General features: G+C 40.9%; 1 protein-coding gene across 1 annotated transcript in view; it reads right to left on the minus strand.

The window, feature by feature from the left end:
* The window catches only part of LOC143974655 (fibrillin-2-like), a 214,387-nt gene that overhangs the window by 95,660 nt on the left and 93,233 nt on the right, over positions 1-25,494 (minus strand). The window contains exon 6 of the mRNA XM_077476264.1: positions 16,255-16,350. Coding sequence (XP_077332390.1) covers positions 16,255-16,350 — 96 coding nt within the window. The remainder of the gene's footprint in view (positions 1-16,254; positions 16,351-25,494) is intronic.

A 25,494-nucleotide genomic window follows, 5' to 3' on the forward strand; every position in this document is an offset into this window, starting at 1 on the left:
CCTTGTGAGTAAGAATAGATAGGTTTAAGGCTGGGTTTTCCCGCATTCCGATTCGCATGACAGGAGATTGTGACCCGCTATCAATGGAGCCGGTTCGCACATCTCCGGGGAGGCTGCAGAGCGCACTGCAGAAGGGTCCTCTGCGTCTTTGGATCCATTTCTGGTCCAAATTCAGGCAAAAATTCTCACCTAATTAGAACCTGAAATGGTTAACGGGGTAGCACTGGGCCATCTGCTGTGAGCTGCTCCACAGATAGTGTGAACCCAGCATAAAGGATGGTTTAGTTGGAACCAGGTTGAGATTGGGATTCCTGCATCAACACTGTCTGTGTAGATGGGGGGAATAAAGCACACCCTTGATAAAGTAATCCAGAGAGGTACTAAATTGGGGCTCACCTTCAAGGGCATGTGCAAAAGGTGTTTTTTACACTGATGCTCCACGGACCATCATTTGAGCGAAAGTGCATGACAACTGGAATACGTTTCAATTGTTGGGGAACAGGATGATCAGTAAGGATTGATAAACATATCCTTGGATCATACACGTACAGGAAGAATATGACCTTGGCCAGGGCTTCCAGCTTTTTATCTACAGGATCTTTGAGCACTAGAATGTCCCTGAACAAAATAGTGAGAGTTTTGTTAAGGCATAAGATGACAGGATCCCCGACAGGAAGATAATGTATTTCTTTTCAACGGGGTACTGCTAAACAAAACAGGGGGAAGTGAATAACTTGTCATATTAGGCCATTCCCATACAAAACAGGTTTCAGCAGCAAGTGTGCTAGGGACGTTTTGACAGGTTTGAGACTTCTGAGGGATCCCAGTGTAGAGGTCGACCGATATATCGGCCGGCCGATATATCGGCCGATATTTGCCGTTTTTTAAATAATCGGCATCGGCCGATTCTGCTGATAAAAAGCCGATTCTACAGCGGGACTTTGAAATGACTTCTGTAAGAAGTCAGTGTGAGTTGCTGAGTTGTCATAGCAACAATTTCCTCCTCTCTGGGCAGACTGCCAAGAAAATAACTAAATGTTACAATGTTTAAACTGAATGAATGAAGTCATCTCTGTGTAGAAGTTCTCAGTTTAACCATTTAAATACTTTTCTTACACTTGTTGCTTACAAGTAAAAATCCTGTATTTTCTGCCAGAAAATCACTTAGACCCCCAAAAATTATATATATATTTTTTTAGCAGAGATCCTAGGGAATAAAATAGCGGTTGTTGCAATATTTTATGTCACACGGCATTTGCACAGAGGTCTTTCAAATGCATTTTTTTGGGAAAAAAATACACCATTTAAAAAAAATAAATAAAATAAAAACAGTAAAGTTAGCCCATTTTTTTTTTTTTTTTTGTCCAAAAGTTTTGACTACCCGTTTTTATTTAATATATAGGTTTTTTTTTTTTTTTTTAATCTAGATCATACATACAAGTAAACTGATTGAAGGTTTGTTTTGTTTAATAAATGTTTAAGTGTAAGAAATTTTCTGTATCACTAATGAAGGCTGCTTTCACACTGGAGCGGGCAGGCGTTGATGGTAAAACGCAAGTTTTAGCGGCGCTTTACCATCATTTTAGCGGTGCTATTTGGCTGCTAGTGGGGCACATATAACCCAGCTAGCGGCCAAGGAAGAGGTTAAATGCGCCCATGAAGCACCGCTTCGGCAGTGGTGCCCATTCATATCAATGGGCAGGAGTGGTGGAGGAGCGGTATACACCACTCCAAACGTGCTGCTTGGAGGACTTTTTTTTTTAAGATCCTGCCAGCGCATCGCCTCAGTGTGAAAGCACTCTGTCTTTCACACAGACTGCAGGGGAGCCATTTTGCAGGCACTTTACAGGCGCTATTTTTAGCCCAAAAGCGCCTTAAAAAACGCCCCAGTGGGAAAGGTGTGTTAGATCAAGGGGGATTAAAAATAAATAAATAAAATAAAATAAAATCGGCCTAACATATCGGCCCAAAAAAATCGGCATTATATATCGGCTATCGGCCACCATGATTTCTAAATATCGGCATCGGCATCGGCCAGAGAAAAACCCATATCGGTCGACCTCTATCCCAGTGAGGAAGCCATGCAGGCTCTGGGAGGCAAGTGAGAGCCTTGTTTCCCTTAAAGAACAAAAAATAAAAAATATCTCCTGGAGTTGATCTTTAATGTTCTCCTTTGTGTTAAATATATGCCTTGTCTCTACAGTTACAATTTTACAACCACTCACTAACCATAGAGTTTAAGAATGTTCTAGTTAGAAAGTATCCAAAGGGGTTTGGTAATAACTTCTACATCAGAACCAATGAGCCAGAACATTTGTTAAGTTCTGAGTTTAACCATGACTCTACTTGCTCTATTATTTTCAGATTAGAACATTCCCATAAAAAAACAGGTTTCAGCAGCAAGTGTGCTGGGGACATTTTGACAGGTTCTGGTCTTCTGAGGGATCCCAGTGAGGTAGCCATGCAGTCTCTGTGTGGCAAGTGAGAGCAACACAATTCAAAAGTGGTACAGCTCCCAATTCTGCCTAAGGCTTACTAACTTTTTGTTTTATAGTGTTCAGTTTTCTCTTGGCAGCAGTATAACCCTCTTGTCTCCTTGTTTCCCTTAAAGAACAAAAAAAAATAAAAAAAATCTTCTGGGGTTGGTTTTCATGTCTTCCTTTGTGTTAAATATGTTACATATGAAACACAAAACTAGCACAGATGCATATCCAATGCTTCTGCTCTTTAAACTGTATATGAATACAGCCCAAGATTGAGAGAATCGGTCTAACTCCAGACATAGACTAGCGTGCATGTAAGCCTACAGATTAACTAAACCTTTTGTTGAGATCCATTTTTTGTAATATGATTGTTTATGCTAGATGTCAAAATGATAAAGAACAACTTGTGGATGTCCATGATTGTACATTTTTATTTGAATATATATGTGTATTACAGTAGTAACAGATTAGTGCACTGTAAATATGTATAGCCAGCACCATAATAGTTTACACACAATCGTTCATTTTCTATATACAAACTATATATCTTTTCATCAGTTCAAACATTGCATTTTCGAAAATGTTTTTAGACAATCCATCAAAAAAATATTCACATACTCTGGGGTTGATTTACTAATACTGGAGTGTGCAAAATCTGGTGCAGCTTGTGTGTAGCCAATCAGCTTATAACTTCAGCTTGTTCAATTAAGCTTTGGCGGAAAAAAACCTTGAAGCTTATTGGTTTCTATACAGAGCTGCACCAGATTTTGCACTCTCCAGTTTTAGTAAACCAACCCTTATGCATCTTATACTTCGTGCATATTATGGTTGATATACCAATTGAACTATCCATCATATATTATTCTTAACATTATCATAATATATTATGGCATTACCTACCACAATACCTTATCAGTAATGGTAAATATACTACAGACTAATTACAATAATGCAAAACTGAGTGGCTATTAGATCAGAGATAAATCAAGCTATGAAGCCTTGACTTAAGGTAGAGCTATAAGCAAAACTTTTTATGTTTATTTTGGATAGAGCAAGAGAGGGTTTCGGCAGATTTTGTTTTACCATTTGTGTCCCATTGCCAAGATTTTCCTTCACTTCCTGTCCCATAGCCAAACAGGAAGTGAGAGGAAATCCCTGCAAATAAAGGGAATTCCTTGGGGACCGTCAGTTCACCAAAACGAACGTCCCCATTAAGAGATTTCCCTGCTATTACTTTTCTGGAGACAGAAATGTAGGATCTCTTTTGCAGTGTACACATGACCGAACTTTGTCAGCCAGACAATCCGACGACGGACTTTGCAGCTGAGGTCCGCCGGACTTTCAAGCGAACGGACTTGGCCACACGCGATCACTCCAAAAGTCTGACGGATTCGAACCTGATGACATAGAATAAGGAAGTTCATAGCCAATAGCTGCTCTAGCATCGGTTTTAGTCCGTCGGACTAGCACACAGACGACCGGATTATTCGACCGGACTCTAGTCCGTCGGAAAGATTTGAAGCCAGTTTTATTTCTAGGTCCGCCGAACTTTTGGGAAGAAAAAGTCAGCTGGAGCCCACACATGATTGAATTGTCCGATGGACTCTGATCCGCCGGACCAAGTCAGTTCGTGTGTACGTGGCATTTTACTTTCACTTTCAAAGATAATGGTAAACAAGACACATAGAGAGGGTGAATTTCCTTAACCGGGGTACAAACAGCGTTATAAAACTGACAGGTGTTCTAATCCCTCGCCACTCTATCCAAAATGAAAAAAAAAAGTATTGCCTTTAGTTATACTTTAATGGACTGGGAGGGACAAAATAGATCATAATTATTGTTTAGAAGCATCAACTGGGCCTGTAGGCAAAAAAAGCCACCCCTTGTCTCTACAGTTATTATTCCACTCACTAACCATAAAGTTTAAGAATGTTTTAGTTAGAAAGCATCCAAGGGGTTTGGTAATACCTATTACATCAGAACCAGTAAATCAGAACTTTTGTCCTGTGCCTGCTCAGTTTCTGATTTTAGCCATGACTCTATTTGCTCTTTTTATTTTCAACAGATATATTTAATAAAAGTAATTCCTTGGAGAAAAATCAGAGTGGCTTCTCTTTAATGCCCCCACCCTCAGACAGGAGACTGTGAGTTTTTTTTATATTTCACTCTTCACTCTTCCTGGTTATATGTCATGACATAATGTTGTAATGTTGTTTAATTTGGTCCAAAACTAAACATTTTCACTGTTCAAAATTGTTGGATAACAACACACCATCTACCTAACTCAATCTTTATTTGTCCATAAACGCAATGCACAAGAGAGGAATGGAGATCTCTCTCATGTTTTGCTTTTATGAACAAATAAAGATTTTATTTGGAAATAACTGGTGTGCAGTCATCTGAACCTGTTGAACAGTGGTTGTCAGTAAGTAAGCTAGACGGGCACCTGGCTTAGAGCGGGTAGGTCTGGGCCCATCAGGAGCGACCTAACCGTTCATAGAAATCAGGCTGGTTGTACAAGAAGTTACATGGTAGATTGTATTCTGTACAACCAGGGTGCCCATAAATGGATTGAAATCCATACCCATGTTAGGGCCAATTTAGAAAAGCCAATTAACCTACCAGCATGTCTTTGGGAGAGGAAACCCAAACAAGCACAGGGAGAACATGCAAACTCTAGGCAGGTAGTGCTGTGGTTGGGATTCCAGCTGATGACCCCAGTGATGCTGGGTGGAATTGCTAACTACTTAGCCACTGTGGTGTCCATCTTCCATATCTATTCATTCTTGCCTATGTGCCCGTTTAAGCTGTTTAAACCATGACAATTACCACAGGTTTTGGTTCCTTTCAGGGTGTCTTTTTTCCTGCAGCACCCTTTCATGCAGGGACTAGAGTTATGTCTCCCTACACTGTGGGCATCAAAAAAAAAAAAAACACAGAACCTTGTTGCCTAGGATGGCAAGGCACTCCCCTAAATCTCCCCTCTCCTCCCCCTGCCTTCTTCAAGCTAAAAGACTGTCCGGAGACTGCACTGTCCACTGTGAAGACCAGAAGTTCAGGGAAATGACACTGACATAGCAGGAGCCAGTAACAAAGAAAGCTGTAAACTGCAAGCGGTGGGGTAAGAAAATCTGTAAGGTGAACGTACACTGGACCCCCTTCCCATCACACCTGGTCCCGCTAACCTGGAGTCTGGTGATCACACGTTCTGACAGATCATATCGCCGCTTTACCAGTTCAGGGATTTGAAATCCCCACGGATTTCTATCCTCTTCCCCTGCGGTGACAGGACGGGCACCGCGGGTTCTAATTGGTCGGCACCGCCAATGTGACGGCGCCAACCAATTAGAATGCTCCTAAATGTACCTCCTGACGAGGTACGTTTAGGAAATTAAGCTGAGGGGATTTCTAAGCCCCAGACCGGTGAGGCAGCTATAGGAGGAGCGGGAGATCGTCAGGCTCCAGGTCGGCGGGACTGGGGGGGGGGGGGATGAGGTAGGGGTCCAGTGTAAGTTCACCTTACAGATTTTTCTGTAAAGGTGAACTTACTCTTTAAGGACTGGCAATGGTAACCTGCAATATATTCACTTTTTGTTTTTGCGTTTAAATATACTTTATGATGATATACTGTATATGTTACGTGTTCAGATTTAGTTGGTTGATGTCTCAGAACTCTGTGGTGTAATTGGTGGCATCAGTCAATAGAGGAGCCTCTCACTAACATGTAAGTGATACCATCCTGTGGCCTGAGCACTATTTTGATATGTTTTGCTTGGCTAGGCAGCTCTTATATATACACAGCTGGTGAACATGTTTCATCTCCCAGAATGGGCTCCGAGACATTCTCCAGGGGTTTGTAAATTAAAAAAAAAAAACTTCACTGCTATGAGCCTATTACTCCAGAGTCAGATATAAATCTAAAATGTGTGCCTATGTGTGTGCAAATGAACCAAAGACTCTGTCTTTATTTGTAAGCTTATTTATATACTTAAATACTAAGTTTTTATAAAAAGTTACATACATTTTCTTTACATCACTTTTACAAAACAAGAAGATTTACTGTTTCTTTGTTTCTTCTAGATGTCTATAGTAGTGTCTACACCTCTACGTACTGTATATATTTGTGCAGCAGTGCTCTCCCTTTTTGTGCCCCAAGATATGATGTCAGAATAGGAGAATTTCTGTCACCATACTATACACAGCATAACCAATCAGGGACCCCAGAAGCATACTTCTGCAGTATTCTGCCACCATTAAGTTTACATTCTCTGCCTTGATTGTAAATTTTAAAGCAATAATGACAGTCATTTCTCGTAAACGTATTCATTTACCAAACACAGTCCAGAAATATTAAAATACTTCAAGTGGAATCAAACCCAGTAGTAAGCATAATGGACCTTGATTTGTGCACTGGTGCGCAGTCATGTTGGAACAGGAAGGAGCCATCCCCAAACTGTTCCCACAAAGTTGGGAGCATGAAATGTCCAAAATGTCTTGGTATGCTGATGCCTTAAAAGTTCCCTTCACTAGAACTAAGGGGCCAAGTCCAACCCCTGAAAAATAACCCTACACCACCAAATGATTTGGACTAGTGCACAAAGCAAGGTCCATAAAGACATGGATGAGCGAGTTTGGGGTGGAGGAACTTGACTGGCCTGCACAGAGTCCTGAAATCAACCCAACAGAACACCTTTGGGAGGAATTTGAGTGGAGAATGCAAGCCAGGAATTCTCGTCCAACATCAGTGCCTGATCTCACAAATGCGCTTGTGGAAGAATGTTCAAACATTTCCATAGACACACTCCTAAACCTTGTGGGCAGCCTTCTCACAAGAGTTGAAGCTGTTATAGCTGCAAAGGGTGGGTCAACTCAATATTGAACTCTATGGACTAAGTCTGGGATGCGTGTAAAGGAATTTGTCCCAATACTTTTGACAATACCATGTAGTTATCCATACTGGTGCACTGGTGTTCCAGCTGTCCTTTGCTTTTGCCAATCTCTGGCTGAAAAAGTGCCATGTTTGAATTTTCCTTCTGATGACATCCTCAACCCTTCTGCCCTTTATGAGCATAATAACAGCTATCGCACACTGGCACAGTAAAGGCTCTCTCAAAAGGGAAGCCGAGGGGAGTAAAAAAAATAGGTGGCTAAGTCACAGTTGTATGCCCTCCCATGGCCACCCACCCACCCAATGGGGCTATGCCACCCTCTGGAAAGTGATCTTTTTTAGAGGGCAATAAGCATTACCGCAAGTTAGAAACAAACCTAAGAAATAACTAAGCTTCATTTTACTTCCCTCATCAGTTCATCCCTCACAGTTATTACCTTTTGTTTCACCAGTCCCTCCCTATTAGATTGTAAGCTCGCAGGAGCAGGGCCCTCCTAACCCTCTTGTATTGAATTGTATTGTTACTGTATCGTCTCCCATTATATTGTAAAGCGCTGCACAAACTGTTGGTGCTATATAAATCCTGTATAATAATAATAATAACAATTTAGGTATTAAGGTTGCCTTGCATAATTAAGCTCCTGTGCCAATCCCTGAGGATTACATCATTTTGGCATGGCACTCTCTGCGGTCACGGCACACTGAACAGTAAATTGCACATGCACAATTTATGTCACTGACCAGAGCAGACAGCAATATCTTCTCAATGGCACAGCTTTAGAAAATACAGTATGGAAAGTATATACAAGGGAATATTATTTTTATTATTATACAGGATTTATATAGCGCCAGCAGTTTGCGCAGTGCTTTACAATATAAAGGGAGACTGTAGAGTTACAATACAATAAAATACAAGAGGGTTAAGAGGGCCCTGACCATAAGATCTTACAATCTAATAGGGTGGGGAAAGAGGTACATACGATTATAAAGGGGGGGGATGAGCTGATGGAAGTGATAAAAATTCAGTTAGTTGGAGATGTGATAGGCTTCCCTGAAGAGATGCGTTTTCAGGGATCGCCTAAAGGCAGCTAGAGTAGGAGATAGCAGGGCAGATTGAGGTAGAGAGTTCCAGAGGATGAGAGAAGCTCTGAAGAAGTCCAGGAGACAAAAATGGGAGGAGGAGACAAGAGAGCTAGAGAACAGGAGTTCTTGAGATAAGCGGAGAGGACAGTTTGGGTGATATTTGGAGACAAGATCGGTGATGTAGCTCGGGGCAGAGTTGTGAATGGCTTTGTATGTTGTTGTTAGCATTTGTAATTTAATTTGCTAGGCAGTTGAAAGCCAGTGGAGGGATTGGCAGAGAGGAGTGGTAGACACTGAGTGGTTAGTAAAAGAGAGGAGTCTGGCAGCAGCATTCATGATAGACTGAAGAGGGGATAGCCTGCACAGATGTTAGCCTACGAGAAGGGAGTTGCAATAGTCAAGGCGAGAGATAACAAGGGAATGAATGAGTAGCTCGGTGGTTTCATCAGTTAAAAAAGGGTGAATTTTAGAGATGTTACAGAGGTGAAGATGACAAGCTTTTGACAACGATTGGGTTTGAGGCATAATATATATTTTATGATGGGGAAAAGTGAAAATGTTGGGGTTATCTCACTTTGAAGAAAGAAAAAGGACATTAAGATAAAAGCAATCACATAACGGTTACTAATACCTCACACCCGGTTTTCCACAGATCAATCTTTCTCTCTCTCTCAATGACTGTGTTTTCCTAAGATCAGTGAGATTTTTTACACAGACGTGGTGAGAAAGGTTTTGTTTTTTTCCAAGATGAGAAAGACAAACTTCAGACCACTGACTAATCAATTTCCTGAGCACCGGAATTACAGTCAGAAGGTCAGCTGGTGGTGTCCACATGCCTTCCTACAGGGGCGTTTTATAAACAGTCTTTTCTTTCACCCGTCCTGATGACAAAACCACATTACGACTTCTTCCCTGTGTAGGGGTTGTGGTTGTGGAAGGAGGGGACGTACATTTTCACAGCGGTATTTGTGCAAACACTACAAAAACATGCATTGTTTAATATGTGTACATATGTACGGCGAGCTTTCCTTGGCCCATTTTCAAACAGTGCTTTTTGTGTGCTAAAGCCTGACATCTGCTTGTCGCACCCACCCTACACTGAAAAATTCCCCAACTTTAAAGTGGAGAAAGTTGTCTAGAAACCCTTTCAGTGCCAGCTGATGAAGAGTATAGCTTCGAGTAAGGCCGTGCCAGTTTTTAGTTATGATTAGGAGTTGGATGTCCAGAACACTTTTTTAGAAGCTGTTAATGCAGAAATATATTACAAATTGTTCAGGGACATAGAGGGGGCCATTTAAAAATCAAATGCTTCAAAAAATAAAAAAGCTTTGCTCATTTATATGCTATAGAGTGTATTTATAAAAATATTTGCACACATTAAACTGCAAGCACATTCATTCAATGTAGGTGCCGTCAATATCGAATGCAATTAGGTTATTTTCTCTCCGGGGCAGACGCTCTTCATTCATAAGGAAAGTGTGAATTTGGAAAATATCATATTATGGCAACTAAATGGAGTAGACAATCATACTGAACAAGTATATATTTCCTATGATCATGAGCTCCATCTTGTGGCCATAATGCTGTATTCCCTGATTCGTCCACCCTGAAGACAAAATAGCGTAGTGATATTTGATGTTGCTGGCATTAACACAGAACAAACCCACATGCAGTTTCACATAAGGATAGCTCTGATTTTTTTTTTTCTTTTTTATACTGTATATACATACACCCCGTACAAAAACTCTATAGGATGCCACAAGCTCTACACGTCAGTCGGCTTTTTATGAATGGGCTGCAGAATGCAGTAGAACTGTATACTGTATACAAAGTATAATGGAGAGTGGATAGAGATAGCTTTTCTCCATTATTATTGTACCCCAAAGTTTCTTTGTGATGGGGCTTAATGAGCTTTAATAAGGCAATGAATTTTGAATCTCTTATGATATATTCTTGAAGTGGTAGGCTTCATGCACACCAAATGTTTTTAACACTACTGTTAGGGGTGTCTCTAAACGCCCCTGTATCTCAGCTTACGTGTCCCCATAAGAATTTAGCGTCAGGAGCATTTAGAAGCAGAAAGAAAAAAATGCATTACCAGCGCATCCAAGAGCAGCAGCAATTTGGCAGAAAAAAACATTTGACCTGCGCATAAACGAACGCTAACGCTAGGCTAGGTGCATCAAGTGCTTGAGCGTTAATTCATTTCAATTGCGAGAATAAATTATTAATCTGGCCAATGAAATGAATTAATGCCCCAAATGCTTGACGTGCCTAAATGCGTTCACTGGGGTCAATAGTTCTTTCTGCTGCTGCCGGTGGAAAGGAGAGATGGGCAAACACCCTATGTGCGTGAGGCCTAAAAGAATGATGAGAACACATTTTTCAGAGCAAACATCTATTCTGCAAAAAATGTGATGACAATAATATGGCTTTATACAGAACAGGTTCAAACAGAGGACACAAAGTTATATAAAGAGCACTATGATAAATGAGAAAAATATTATAGAAGTATCTTATCTGGCTTGTAGAATTTTTGGCAATCATTGCATTCTATGGTGTTTGTAATTTTCTCATTAGAAGAAACATTATAACTTACAAGCTACAGAGACAAAGTTCAGTCATGTTTCTACAGGCCAGATATATTTCTGCATATCTATCTAATCTGCATCTGGGATTTCCTTTCTGTAAGACAGGAATGTCTTTTGTTCAATGGCATGCCCTGAACATTCCCTGGGACCACTGCAGAGTAACCCAATGGAAAACTCTACCAAAAACTTAAAAAAGGGTTTTACTGTGCAGTGAAAAATGTAAATTTTTACAGTAAAACTATGGTCAATCTACAAAATTACAAATGCTATTTAGGCTACCAAAATTTAAGACTAGGACCTTTTTTTTTCCCTAGGAAGATTTTGTAAAGATCTGTTGATCCTGCCAAAAGAACCATTTGCTAGGCACTTCCTTTGATGAGATAACAATGCTCTTCCTAATGTAGTGAAATCACCATATTGTTGTCACCCTTGATTCTGAAACATGTCATCAATGGCAGCCAGCTCAAAAAGTTCAGCAAAGATGCTTAGATGTTGACACCGTTGTTGGTACTATCAGGAAATAGCCACACCTAGCTCTGCCCACAGCCCTTTTTATTGACAGTCAGTTGGTTGCAGGAGCAACATGCTGGGGATGATACAAAAGTCCTTTTTAGCACTGTTTAGAAAGCTGCATTTACCATTAAAGTAAATGCCCAGCCAGTGTTAGATAAAGAGTGGAGGGTTATATAACCCTCCTCCCCTGCTGACTTTGTATTATTGTTGTCGTTCAATGTAACAGTAATAGTATAAATGTGTACAAACTAAAAATTTAGGCTGGCGGCTTTTGCATGCCATAGGACTTTCCTGATCACCTTGGGTTATGGTAGGGATGAGCAATTTCGAATTAAAATGCCACACTGCAATATTCAAGTCTAAATACAATTTTATTCCAATATTAAATTGTATACAAATCCAACATATTTCAGGGTGGTTGGGAGGCCGTTTTACTGCCTCCCAACCACCTGACAGAACCTGGGCTTGCAGCCACTTAGGGCTTTACACGTGGTGTAGCTGCAGCAAAAATTCAACAGCATGACCCAATTTGCAGGAGTTGCACCGCTGAATGCGATCAATGGGGTCATGCTACAACTGTGTGCAACGCACGTGATTACAGCACAGTGGTGTGGCATTTACAGGGTTAAATCAGGAGGTGAAGAGGCAACATAACGCCTCCTCACCCCCTGTTAAATGCCCTCTGAAGAGTGATCCAATAGGGACCCCTAGAACAGATTTGCCACTTAAGGATCAGGCCTATGCTGTCACTTTTTGTTTACAAGCAAAAAATCTGTATTTTTTCTTGCTAGAAAATTACTTAGACCCCCCCCCCCCAACATTATTTATATATATATATATATTTTTAGCAGATAATAAAATGGCAGTTGTTGCATTTTTTTATGTCACGTGGTATTTGGGCAGTGTTTTTTCAAATGCAACTTATTTGGATAAAATAGACTTTAATAAATAAATGAAAAAAAATGCAATATATAACCCATTTTTTTTTTTTGTAAAAATGTTGTTACATTGAGTAAATAGATACCTAACATGTCATGCTTTACAATTGCGCATGCTTGTGAAATGACGCCAAACTACAGTACTTAAAAATCTTCTTAGGTGCTGCTTTTAAAACTTTTACAGATACAGATCTAGTATTAGAATTATTGCTTTTGTTATAACTTTCACGGCGATACCTCACATGTGTGGTGGGAACACCATTTACATATACAGTGGTGTGAAAAAGTGTTTGCCCCCTTCCTCATTTCCTGTTCCTTTGCATGTTTGTCACACTTAAGTGTTTCGGAACATCAAACCAATTTAAACAATAGTCAAGGACAACACAAGTAAACACAAAATGCAATTTGTAAATGAAGGTGTTTATTATTAAAGGTGAAAAAAAATCCAAACCATCATGGCCCTGTGTGAAAAAGTGATTGCCCCCTAAACCTAATAACTGGTTGGGCCACCCTTAGCAGCAACAACTGCAACCAAGCGTTTGCGATAACGTGCAATGAGGCTTTTACAGCGTCCTGGAGGAATTTTGGCCCACTCATCTTTGCAGAATTGTCCTAATTCAGTTACATTAGAGGGTTTTCGAGCATGAACGGCCTTTTTAAGGTCATACCACAACATCTCAATAGGATTCAGGTCAGGACTTTGGATAGGCCACTCCAAAGTCTTCATTTTGTTTTTCTTCAGCCATTCGGTGGTGGACTTGCTGGTGTGTTTAGGATCATTGTCCTGCTGCAGAACCCAAGTTCGTTTCAGCTTGAGTACACGAACAGATGGTCGGACATTCTCCTTCAGGATCTCTTGGTAGACAGCAGAATTCATAGTTCCTTTTATCACGGCAAGTCTTCCAGGTCCTGAAGCAGCAAAACAGCCCCAGACCATCACACTACCACCACCATATTTTACTGTTGGTATAATGTTCTTTTTATGAAATGCAGTGTTCCTTCTACGCCAGATATACTTGGACACACACCTTCCAAAGAGTTCCACTTTTGTCTCATCGGTCCACAGAATGTTGTCCCAAAAGTCTTGGGGATCATCAAGATGTGTTGTGGAGAAATTGAGACGAGCTTTGATGTTCTTTTTGCTCAGCAGTGGTTTTCTCCTTGGAACTCTGCCATGCAGGCCATTTTTGCCCAGTCTTTTCCTGATGGTGGAGGCATGAACGCTGACCTTAACTGAGGCAAGTGAGGCCTGCAGTTCCTTGGACGTTGTTGTGGGGTCTTTTGTGACCTCTTGGATGAGTCGTCGCTGCGCTCTTGGGGTAATTTTGGGCGGCCGGCCACTCCTGGGAAGGTTCACCACTGTTCCATGTCTTCGCCATTTGTGGATAATGGCTCTCACTGTGGTTCGCTGGATTCCCAAAGCTTTGGAAATGGCTTTATAACCCTTTCCAGACTGATAGATCTCAATTACTTTCTTTCTCAATTGTTCCTGAATTTCTTTGGGTCTCGGCATGATGTGTAGCTTTTAAGGATCTTCTGGTGGACCTTACTGTGTCAAGCAGCTCCTATTTAAGTGATGCCTTGATTGTGAACAGGTGTGGCAATAATCAGGCCTGGGTGTGGCTAGAGAAATTGAACTCAGGTGTGGACAACCACAGTTATAGTATGTTTTAACAAGGGGGGCAATCACTTTTTCACACAGGGCCATGATGGTTTGGATTTTTTTTCACCTTTAATAATAAACACCTTCATTTACAAATTGCATTTTGTGTTTACTTGTGTTGTCCTTGACTATTGTTTAAATTGGTTTGATGTTCCGAAACACTTAAGTGTGACAAACATGCAAAGGAACAGGAAATGAGGAAGGGGGCAAACACTTTTTCACACCACTGTATGGATGTGACCTACGTATGTGTTCACGACAGGTGAGGATAGGGCCACTTTAAATTCAGTTTTTTTATTTATTTTATTACTTTTTTTATTTTAAAACCGTCCCTTTCATTTTTTTTTTTTTTATGTAAATGTAAACATCCCTTGTGATAACAATAAAGCATGACAGGTCCTCTTTATCAAGAGATCTTGGGCCAATAAGACCCCACATCTCTCCTCTACAATGGAAAGCATCAGATCAAAAAAAAGAAACCCCACATTGTTCTAATGCTTTCCAAAAAAATAAAATTCCTTGTTTACATTGGCCATGAACCGGAAGGGATGTCCTGACATCATTCCCGGCCTCCTAGGTCATAGAGATGAGCGGAGGCCATCTTTCCTCTGCTAACCTCTATGGCCGGCCACTGCAACCTCTGGATCGGTTTCCAGGCTTCCTGTGGAGCCAGGTAAGCCAGAGAACCACTGGAAAGTGGTGGTGGGGACTTCTAAAAGTGATCCAGCGGTTAAGCAGCCACTCGGCTTACTTTTATCGAAAAGAGCAGCGGCTGAGGAAAATTTTAGTACTGAGGCTATAGCATCTAGCTACAGCCATAGCCCCGATATACCATAAAATCATGACATATTTTCCCAGTTAGGCAGTCAGAAAGTAGTATTTTTTAAAGACTTAAAGATCTAAAGATCTATCACTCTGGGATGAAAAAACAAATGCTTTAGATGGACTATATTATGTTTTCACAGGTCAGTTAGGAGGCACTTCTGAGCAGATCTGTGAGCAATTTCATATTTGCTTGACTTACTCTGTCATTAACTTTAGCAGATGGCAACACAAGTTGGCATCACAGGACTTGTATTGATTTGTTCCCTGACAAAGGTACTTTAAAGGTATAAATTTCAGCCTTGCTTCCTTCTGATATTGTCCCACTGTGAAGCAGAACAGTGAACTATTCACTACTACACATTACCTGTCGTCTTGTATTCTTAAATTGACGCATTGTCTTGAAATATTCTTTGCACCCAGTAGGAATTGTTCAAATTCTGCCTGGTGCCATGACAGAACCATAGACACAGCTGTGTCTACAAGATTCAGCTGTATTTACGCATGCTGAGAGCCATTAGGAAGGCATTGTGTAGTGTTTTCTCCATAAACACAGATGTGGCTTTAGTTTCTTTGTGGAAATACAAAACACTTGGGCCTCATTGGCTGCTACATTCATAGGTAGATTAGGAGGCCGATTATTCATTGGAGAAAAAAAGGATACTTCTTTTAAACTTGCTTGTTTTTCTTACTTTCCTTACAGTAGGAGAACATGTTTGAGTTTTCAGATATTGCCTTTGTTTTTGAAGTAACTGAAATATTGTTTTCTATCTTTCCTTTCTCCCAAGCACATTTTGAATTCTTGGATTTAAATTTTTGGATTACGATGTGGCGTTAAACCAAATGACAACAGATGCATTGTCCTGAATTTTAATGCCTTTTCCTGCACAGGTTAAAATGCACGAACATTTTTTATTTCGATTTTTACAGTCATGCAGAGATGTGCAGGATCACAAAAGTCTAATAGCGTAACTTTGGGTTATTACAAGTACCTCAATATGGATACAATCTGAATGAACTCTTTGTGCATTTTGAGTATTTTGGCTTGTGATTTGTCATTCAAATCAATTCAGATGCAGTCTTTCAAAAATGCAAAATCACCCACAATGCATGTGGTGTGAATGGGCCCTAATTCAGCTGCAATAGATAAACCTAACATGGCACTAAAATAAAGTATAATAAATATTAAAAATCTGCTAAAAAGTTGCATATACACATTGATTAATAGATATACATGTATTCATGCAATATCTGATCTACAATGATAAAGTACCTCTTTCACACTGAGGTCCTGTAAAACCATAGACACAGGCACATCTATTGGGTCCAATGCAACGTCCTCCATTCTGACAACCATTTTCACAGACCGCTGTAAAGGCAAAAGAAGTTGTTATTCATTTTGCAAAAAGGGTAGCACTTAAACGTCAAGTTTTGGCAGGACTTAAACTTCAGATTTTACACAATAAAATATAAACCGCAGTGTACCAAACTAGATGTATTAATAAAAAATTAATTGTGGGATTAGCATACAATGCATACAATGCATCAGAAATCCATCCTCCACGACTCATGAAAGAATAAAAGAAAAGCCCAAACTGAGCTCAAACTCAAAAGCCTGTGTAAACTGGACCTTATCTATAGGTGTGCTCAGCCTATTTCTTAAGGTGTGTACCCAAGGCTCAAACAAATGCTTGTGGGTGTAGGTATACAGTGTCAGAGGAGCAGTGGATTGTGTCAGTAGAGCAGTGCATGTATCAGTAGGGCAGAGGTTGGTGTCAGTAGGACAGTGGATGGTGTCAGTCATTAGGGCAGTGTGCAGTGTCAGTAGGGCAGAGATTGGTGTCAGTAGGGCAGTGGATGGTGTCAGTGTTTTTTTAGGAGTGGAGGGATAGCTGGCAGTTCTGCGGGGAGAGGGGGAAACCAGAGGAGCACACAGGGGGGCCAGGGCAGCAGAAAATAGAGGAACAAGGACAAGAGGGCAGCGGGGATGGCATATACCGTACTGGTTCTGATCCCCTGCATTTTCCTCCTGTGGTAGCTGAATGCTGGTGGGAGGAAGAGCAGGAGAAGCCTATTTTCAGCTGCTGCAGAAAGAAAATACAGATGGGTTCCATTAAATGCTGCCCCTCCTGTTCAGGTTCCAAGGGTGGGCAAAGAAGGATCAAGGTCTAAGCGTCACCTGCCCTTGATCGTCGGGTGGATTGTGATTGATTGGCTGCTGACCCCCCCGAATTAGAGTGTGCCCAGCCACACCTGGCACACCGCTTGCACACGCCTATAACCTTATCACAGAACACAAAACAATGTGGAAGCAATGACAAAAAATAAAATGCATACAAAATGATACAAATATGAGATTGTAGAAGGTAAAAACTGGGATAAACAGATAGGATAAAGATGTCGGAATAAGAAATGATTCAGAGATGCATACAGCAGGCAAGCATCAGGAGTGACACAAGCCAGGAAGCTATTAGCCCTTGTACACACGGTCGGACATTCCGACGGAAAATGTCCAATCGGACCGTGTTGTCAGATAAAACCGACCATGTGTGGGCTCCATCTGACTTTTTCCACCGGAATGTCCGACCAACAAAATGTGAGAGCTGGATATAAAATTTTCCGACAACATGATCCGATCGTTTGTAGAGAATTCCGATCGGACAAAGTGCCATGCATGCTCAGATCAAATTACGAGACCAAAGCTATTGGCTACTAGAGTGAACGTAGTCCCGTCATAACGAACGAACGTCATCACGTTCCCGAAACGATTGGATTTTCTGACAACTTTGTCTGACTGTGTGTATGCAACACCAGTTTCGGACAAAATCCGTCAGAAAAAATCCGACTGATTTTGTGGTCGGAATGTCCGACCGCGTGTACAAGGGCTTAGCGCTGACAGGAGTCAGAAGAGAATAAAATCAAAAGGATCATAGTGCCTTCAAGAAAATGAAGAAATATACGGAGCATACAATCAAAGGAGAGGCAAGGAGCAGGCACATAGTGGCTCACATTATGCATGCATTTTGGGAGACATGGAACAAGCTAAAATTGCTTGGGAATGCTCAAACCAGAGGTAGAGAGAGAACATGAACAGAAGCTGAATAATGGAGGCATCACATGGTGCTGGCATGTCATGGTCAGCCCAGAATTTGGACAGCAGAGATCTTGATTTCCTAAGGAAGCCTGATATTTTAGTAGTAGAACATTTAAATAGCATTTGTAGTGCCCAAATCTTTTTGACTTTTGTGTGACACATCTAACTGTAGTTCAAAGAGTCTCATCAAAAGGAGGCCACATGTGAAACAAGGTTATTAGTGTAACTAAGGTAAAAACTCAAAACAATTTACAACAGATTTGCTTTTACCTTATGCGCAGCTTTGCACTAAAATGACCATGTGTTACTGTAGGAAACCATTGCTTCCTATAGAGTTGTGATGAGTTTCTTTTAAAGCAAGGAGACATGCCACAGCTGAACAGAGGTTAATACAAGCCAGATGCTTGTCTGTGTAAGCCATAAATCCAAACATGTTAAATATGGCCACTCACTGATTGAATGGAAGTAATGCTTTTTAAGTATGGTTTAAAAGGAACCCCTTTCTGATATTACAGGTTGCCTGGTTGACTTGCTCACTTAATGGTTTAATGCATGGGTGCTCAGGTTGAAGACCCATGGTTCAAAGCATATCTGAAACCACTTTTTGTTTTAATTTTGAATAGAGTATTGAGGGGGTTTGAAGGTCTGTCAGATTTTTATCGCTGTCTGTGTCTCCTGTTGGGGAGATTCACTCCCTGTATTTGTTCTGGTGACTATGGGTTGTTACTGGGCCTAACATTGAGGGAAAATACCAGAATTTGGAAATCTCACTGCAAAAAAAAAAAAAAAAAACATGAAATATAAGGATTGTATGCATTGTTCAAAATTAAAAAATAGGAATTTGGATTTACCTGTAAATTCCATATGTTTGAGTACTGTACAGGACACGGAAATAGATTTTTAAACCATGAGACTTATGCTGCTACATTCAGGTGATTGGACACTGGCAAAATCTTTGCTGGGGCTGCTCCCCAGTGTATCCATATAACCCTGCCCACTTCGTGAAACTCCAGTTATTTTAGCAAGCAATATGGAGATCACAGAGAAAAGAGGAGAGGGACCTGTGTCCTGTACTGTAGTCCAAGATATGGAATTTACAGGTCAAAATTCCTATTATTTTATTCATACAGTACAAGACACAGGAATTGATTCCTGTACCATGGGACATCCCAAAGCATTAATTCAAAGGATAGGCAAAACCTTTTTAAAAACATCAGCAACAGGCTCACAGGGAAAAAGGGTGAACAGAGACCCAGGTGGTGGCAACTTTGTGAGAAAAACAGGTACTAGATGCTGCAAAAGAACACCTCTGGAAAAATGGTCTTAGGTAACTAAGGAGTGATTTGTTCCCTGGGGGCAGAAAAGGGCAAATTAACAACCCAGCCAACTGGAAGAGGAGGGAAGAATCCTTTAGAACAGTGGTTCTCAACTCCTGTCCTCGGGACCCACTAACAGGCCAGGTTTGCAAGATAACTGAAGTACATTACAGGTGATATCATTTGCTGTTCAGCAATTGCAGTATTCTAGTCTGCATCTCCCCATGGTAATACTTAAATTCTGGCCTGTTAGTGGGTCCTGAGGACCGGAGTTGAGAACCACTGCCTTAGAGGGACTGCTCCAGAAACAAAAAAGGTCTTAGTTCCCAAGGGAAGATGTGGCAAGTATCCATAGATGGCAGATGACCCCACCCATAAAGGAAATAGTAAATTGTTTGACATGCCTTTGGGGTAGGACTTGAGGAGGGATTATGACATCCCAACAGAAGACATTAAAGTGGAAGTAAACCCTTATATCGTTTTCAGTCAAGGAAGCCGCCATCTTGGCCTCTGATAATTCTTCAACTGCCATAATGCTGCACATGTGATCAGTTATGACACCAGCCATTGGATGGTTTGAAAGTTTGGTTGAGAGCACAACCAATGTGAGCATTAGCATTTCCAGCATGCCGGGAATGTAAGTGTTTTTTGAAACTGGGTTTACTCCCGCTTTAAGAAGAGCACCAGGGAAGCACAAAGAATTGGCTTCCAGGTTACTTGGTTCCCATGTAGAAAAGGAGGGGGCACTCAAGAAGAAAAAAGGATAAGCCATTCAGAGCTACAGCTGGAAGGGGTAATGGAGAGAAGAAGGCCCTGTTTGTACGGAGGACATTTTATGGGAGTTATTCCCTTGAACACAAGGGGGGGGGCTTTGAATAAACAGGAGTACCTGAAAAATTCCCCAGAGAGACACAGGGCACAGAAGATCCCAGCTGGCGACATAAAAGAGCAATTTCATGCAAAGATAATGGACAGGGAGTGCAAAAGCCAAGGTGTTAGGAAGAGGATATACAAGGCTGAGCAAAGATCTGCAGGGCACCAAGGGCCAGATGTTTGGTGGGAGGCAAGTGCCAGGGTACCTACAGACCGCAGTTGGTGAGGAAATCAAAAGCATAAGGGAAGTACTAAACAAGTACTAAACTGGTAAGGACTGGAGTCAACCAATACAGAAGATCATTTTTTTCAGAAGGCAATGACAAAATGGGTTATCAGCCCAAAAAATGGACGACTTGGTAAGCCACAACCCTGACATGGGGAGGCAAGTACAAAACAGAGCTCAGACAGAGTCTGCAAGTTGTGAGCCAGGAAGATGTGTGTTATGGCAATAAGGAGTAAAACTGGCTTTAGTTAGTGGAGCTAACCTCCCCACTTAATGAGTAGAGGAAAACTGGTACTAGTTGTCTAAAAAGAGTCCACCAGCATTACCTGAGAGAAATTCTCATGGAGGGGCAGCTGAAAGGTGCCAATTAAAGCATGTTCCTGAACATGGGACAAAAATATCGTCCTGAAAGAGAATGTGAATAAGAATGAGATCAGAATTAGACCCAGTACAAGGTTGGGAGAAAAGCCTGAGAAGGATGCAGATCAAATGAAAGGAAGTGTGCACATTAGCATTTGGGCACATGGTTCAAAGAATTAGGCTTGGGAGTCTTATAGTGAAAGGTCTCCAAAGCACCCTGGGATATGAAAGTTCAGGGTGTGATTAAGGATATAATAAATAGCACCACAGAATGTGGTGTTTTTTCAGCCATGTAAGGACTTTGATGGGTTAATAGTTTACAAGTAGAACCCATCACATTGTGTTTGCTCTTAAAGGTGGAAAATCTCTCATTTGAGAGATATAGTGACAGGCCTACAGGAGACCTTGCAGGAGCGTATCTTCTTCAGCAATTAGAATAGATGTTTTAAGGGCATGGTGGGACACACATTCCTAAATGTACAAGGATTCCTGTGTAGGATTTGGAAAGCCCTTGTAACTCTTCCTAAAAGGGAAATAAATGATCATCCCTTGTGACTATATAGCAACAATGAGTTATAGGGAAACTGTCTGCAGTTTGTGAAGGAAAGGGCAGTAATAAGGAACAGAAAAAGAACAGCAATCAAGACCCTTTGTGTGCCTCCCCAAAAGACAGAGGGGAATAGAAGTTGAGACATCACTGTTCTAACCAGGAGCAATTGTCAGTCAATGTCCCCCCTAACTTTAGGGGTTAAGGTGAACCAGGTGGCATTAGTTGGTTCCAGAGCTGGGCCTGACAAAGGATGATTTGAAAAGGGTCTCCTATCAACTGAAACTCTTAAGGAGTAAATGCCCTTAATAATAACAGTAGATTGATTATTCAGTGCTGGATCCACAGTAGAAACAGTTCATTTATTTTTTAATTCCTCTCCCATAGGGTTTTCCTGGCAGCAAAAATGACAGAAGGGGTGAATAACTTCTTAGAGTTAGGATAGTCATTATATAGGATAAAAGGATACAATACAACGTAGTGTTTACTACAAATCCACGCAATGATCTAATAACATGACATAACATGTGTGGCCAGGACCCAGTATATAAAAGGTACAGAGAAATTTGTTACCTTGTGCCTGTCCTTTCTAGGGTCAATGCTTCACCTAACAAGGTGGACATACCCTGGATGAGTACTAAGGCTCTGTGTACCATAGGAATGAATCATGGACCTGGACATTTATAGCACCTTTTGGCTAACTGACTTGTTTCCCCACGTACCAAGGTAAGTTCCAAGTGTAAGATCCAGTGCCAGAAGCAAACATTACAAGCCAACTTCATAGCAGCAGAGTGTGGATACAGTCCTCATGATGTACATCAATGCTAAGTGATCCAGAAACTGCTACTGAACCATAAGACATTAAGCAGTCAGATCTTGATTGAGGTGTCAGTCAAAAAAAAAAAAAAGAAAAATGGTGAAAAATAGAAAAAAATCTTTTCTAACAAGGAAGGGCTCCTGGAGCCTCATGGAGATGGGAGTTATATGGATATACTGGGGGGTATTCCCAGCAAAGCTTTTGCCAGTGTCATCTGAAGGTAGTGGCATACAACTCATGGTCTAAGAATCAATTCCTGTGTCCTGTATGGTATGAATAAGATCAAAACGATGAAACCATGTATTTTCAAGGCGAGGGTAAGGGGTGTCCAGACTATGTATCTAAATATATTATCTCCACAAGCGCACACTTATTAAATATGTTATTTTCAATAATATAATAAGTTTGATCGTGTTTAATTTTTTTTCTTTTAATTCAGCGGCATCTATGTTGCTAAGATGTAGCACCAAAAGCTAAAACAAGATACAAGACGTTAAGTAGACTAAAGATCAGGAATTTCATAATTAAAGAGAAAACTTTTTTTTAATATTTTAATGTCTGATAAATTAAAACCATGTGACTTTAATAAAACAATTGTAATATATCATTTCTTGTGTCATTCACCACTTTTTAAATGCCAAGGTTTCTAGGATTCAGATATACAGTAGTTAATTCTCGTGCTTTATAACATTCAAGTATGTCATCATTTATCACATAACCATTTTGTCAAACAACACTAGAAAATGTCCTAATCTTTCTGTATGTGGGAAATATAACATTTAGTAAAGGCTCTGGTCATGGGAAATTGGTATGGAAATTTTCCCAGCCCTTCCCGATTCTTGGTCATGAGAATTTTTCCCCTTACTATTATTTTGTGGTACTTTCTAACAAATGGTTTCCTTTTTATAAGGATTTAAAATTTGACAACACCCCTAAAAAAAAAATAAAAAAAAAAAAAAGCCAAGATGAACCTAGAAAAGTGCAGAGAACGAGACAGACTTGGACAACACAACAGTATGAAGATGCAGACTAATTGGATGCCTGAAGTTGGCAGTCATCCAAAGCTATGAGGACCGAGTTCAAATCCCCCAGAGCATCATATGTCTAGTCAATTGAAAGCTGTAAAATATTATGCTGAGGTATAAAAAAAATAATAAAAACCTAAATTATGCTAGAGAAACAAAGAATGTCAGTTTGTTTAGGCTTGTGTGCTATAGAAATAGTAGACGTAATGAGATCTAAGGAATGTGCAGTGATCCAGTGAACTGGAAACAGGTGCATAAACATTAAATCTATCAACCAGACATGTACTGTACATTACTTCATTCACTGGAAGCAGCTTTAATTACTGGATGCTGCACTCTTTCACATTTTGCTTTATGGGATGGATTGCAAGACCCTTCATGCGGACAGACTGCATCCAGGGCCCTACATCCTTTCCTGTAGGGATTTAAACACTTGGATATGTGGGAAGATCCCTACAGCTGCTGCTGAAAAAAAGAAACCTACCTGTCAGCTCGCAGTCTTCTTTGAAATGTACGCTGAGCTGTACAAGTGCAGCTTAGTTTACATTTCGGCACAGCGCCTATGCGCTGTGATCATTATCCTGCGCTGGCCAATGCTGATGGCCACAGCCTGGCACCTGGAAGAAACTAGGTAGAAGATGCCAGCGCCAGCAAGAAACTTTGGCTGAATTTCAATCTGTCTATAGCCAACTTTAGGCGGACATAAATACAGTAGACTATACAAAAAAGCTAAATGTTCATAAGTAGTTACAGAATTTTTTTTTTTTAATGTGATAAAAAGCTTCAGGCCTCTTTCACACGGGCGGACACTCACCGCTCCATAGAGGGCAGTAGATGGTCCAATTGAGTCCACCTAAAAAAACTGACAGGCAAATCCGATCAGACCATCTGCTGCCCTCTATGGAGCGGGTGTCGACGTTCATGTATGCATTGACACCCGGCAACATCCTATCCGATCCTATACTCCAAAAAGACAGATGGGGGATCTGGAGACAGATGGGGGACGCTATTTTGTTGATCCATGGTGGGCTGGCATATATCTGCAAGATGGGGGATCCATTCCCCATCCATCTGGCATATTGGATCGTATGGTCATCGGGTGTAAACCAACAGGCGGTCTGTTTACATAGACTGCCCATAGAAGACAGCAGGCTGTGTCTGTGTCTGCTCTGCATAAGCAGAGCGTACACAGAAAAGCCATCCACCTGCTCAGCGGGGATCAGCAGACAGATTCACCGCTGAGCAGTCGTACTCCTGGCGGAGTTGGCATCATGTGAATTGGGCATTAAAATACATGGTGACTGCTGTAAGAACCCCCTGTAATGGTACATGGATTGTGTCAACCCCTGTATCTGTCAATTTTACTGGACACCTTGGTCTGCCATATATGTATATACTGAATACTATTATCTATATTGACTGCATAAAAAAAACAAAATAAGATTTTTTGCCACGGGGCAGTTAAATAATTTCACTTCAATACCGGGCACTTTTGCCCCTTCCTGCCTAGGACAATTTTCAGCTTTCAGCTCTATCACATTTTGAATGACAATTGAGCAGTCATGCAACCCTGTACCCAAACAAAATTTTTATCATTTTCTTCCTACAAATAGAGCTTACTTTTGATGGCATTTAATCACTTCTGGGGTTTTTATGATTATTATTATTATTAGCCGATCGTTTCTCCCTGTCAGAGCGAACCGAGGAATACCGTTTACTGGCACTTCCTGGTTCATGTGATAATCAGCTGTGATCGGTCACAGCTGATCACGTGATAAGAAGCCTCCTTACTATGATCAGAGATGCAGTGTGTCAGACTGACACACAGCACCTCCAATCTCCATGTTGCATGCCCCCGCGGACACACACCGGCATTAGGATAATAGAACCACTGCCTGATGTTCTGTAAATTTTTCCAACACATCAGAAACTCCAACCACGTCACTTCCAGTTTATTTAAACCCTTAGTAATTGGAGATATCGACAAATTGGTGGTTGGACACAACACCGGCAACTGAATAGAGTCCGGTACAAGAAGATTGAGCTGTTATGACAGCACATCGGCTGACAAGCACAAAGTTGACCAATGGGGTTAACAAACGGGAGTTAGCACTTAACAAAAAATGTAAAGGTGAGAATGGGCCCTATGTTAACTTAGTGTAAGTGCATTCTGACAGGAACACTCAGGTAGAATTTGTGTGCTCTTTATAAGTGTATGTAGGGAAACAGACATACAATTAGTACAAGTTTTGTCT

The sequence above is a fragment of the Lithobates pipiens genome, unplaced genomic scaffold (genome assembly GCF_037356315.1).
Source record: "Lithobates pipiens isolate NorthernLeopardFrog02 unplaced genomic scaffold, aLitPip1_a1.2 Scaffold_13, whole genome shotgun sequence".
NCBI classification, from domain to species: Eukaryota; Metazoa; Chordata; class Amphibia; order Anura; family Ranidae; genus Lithobates; species Lithobates pipiens.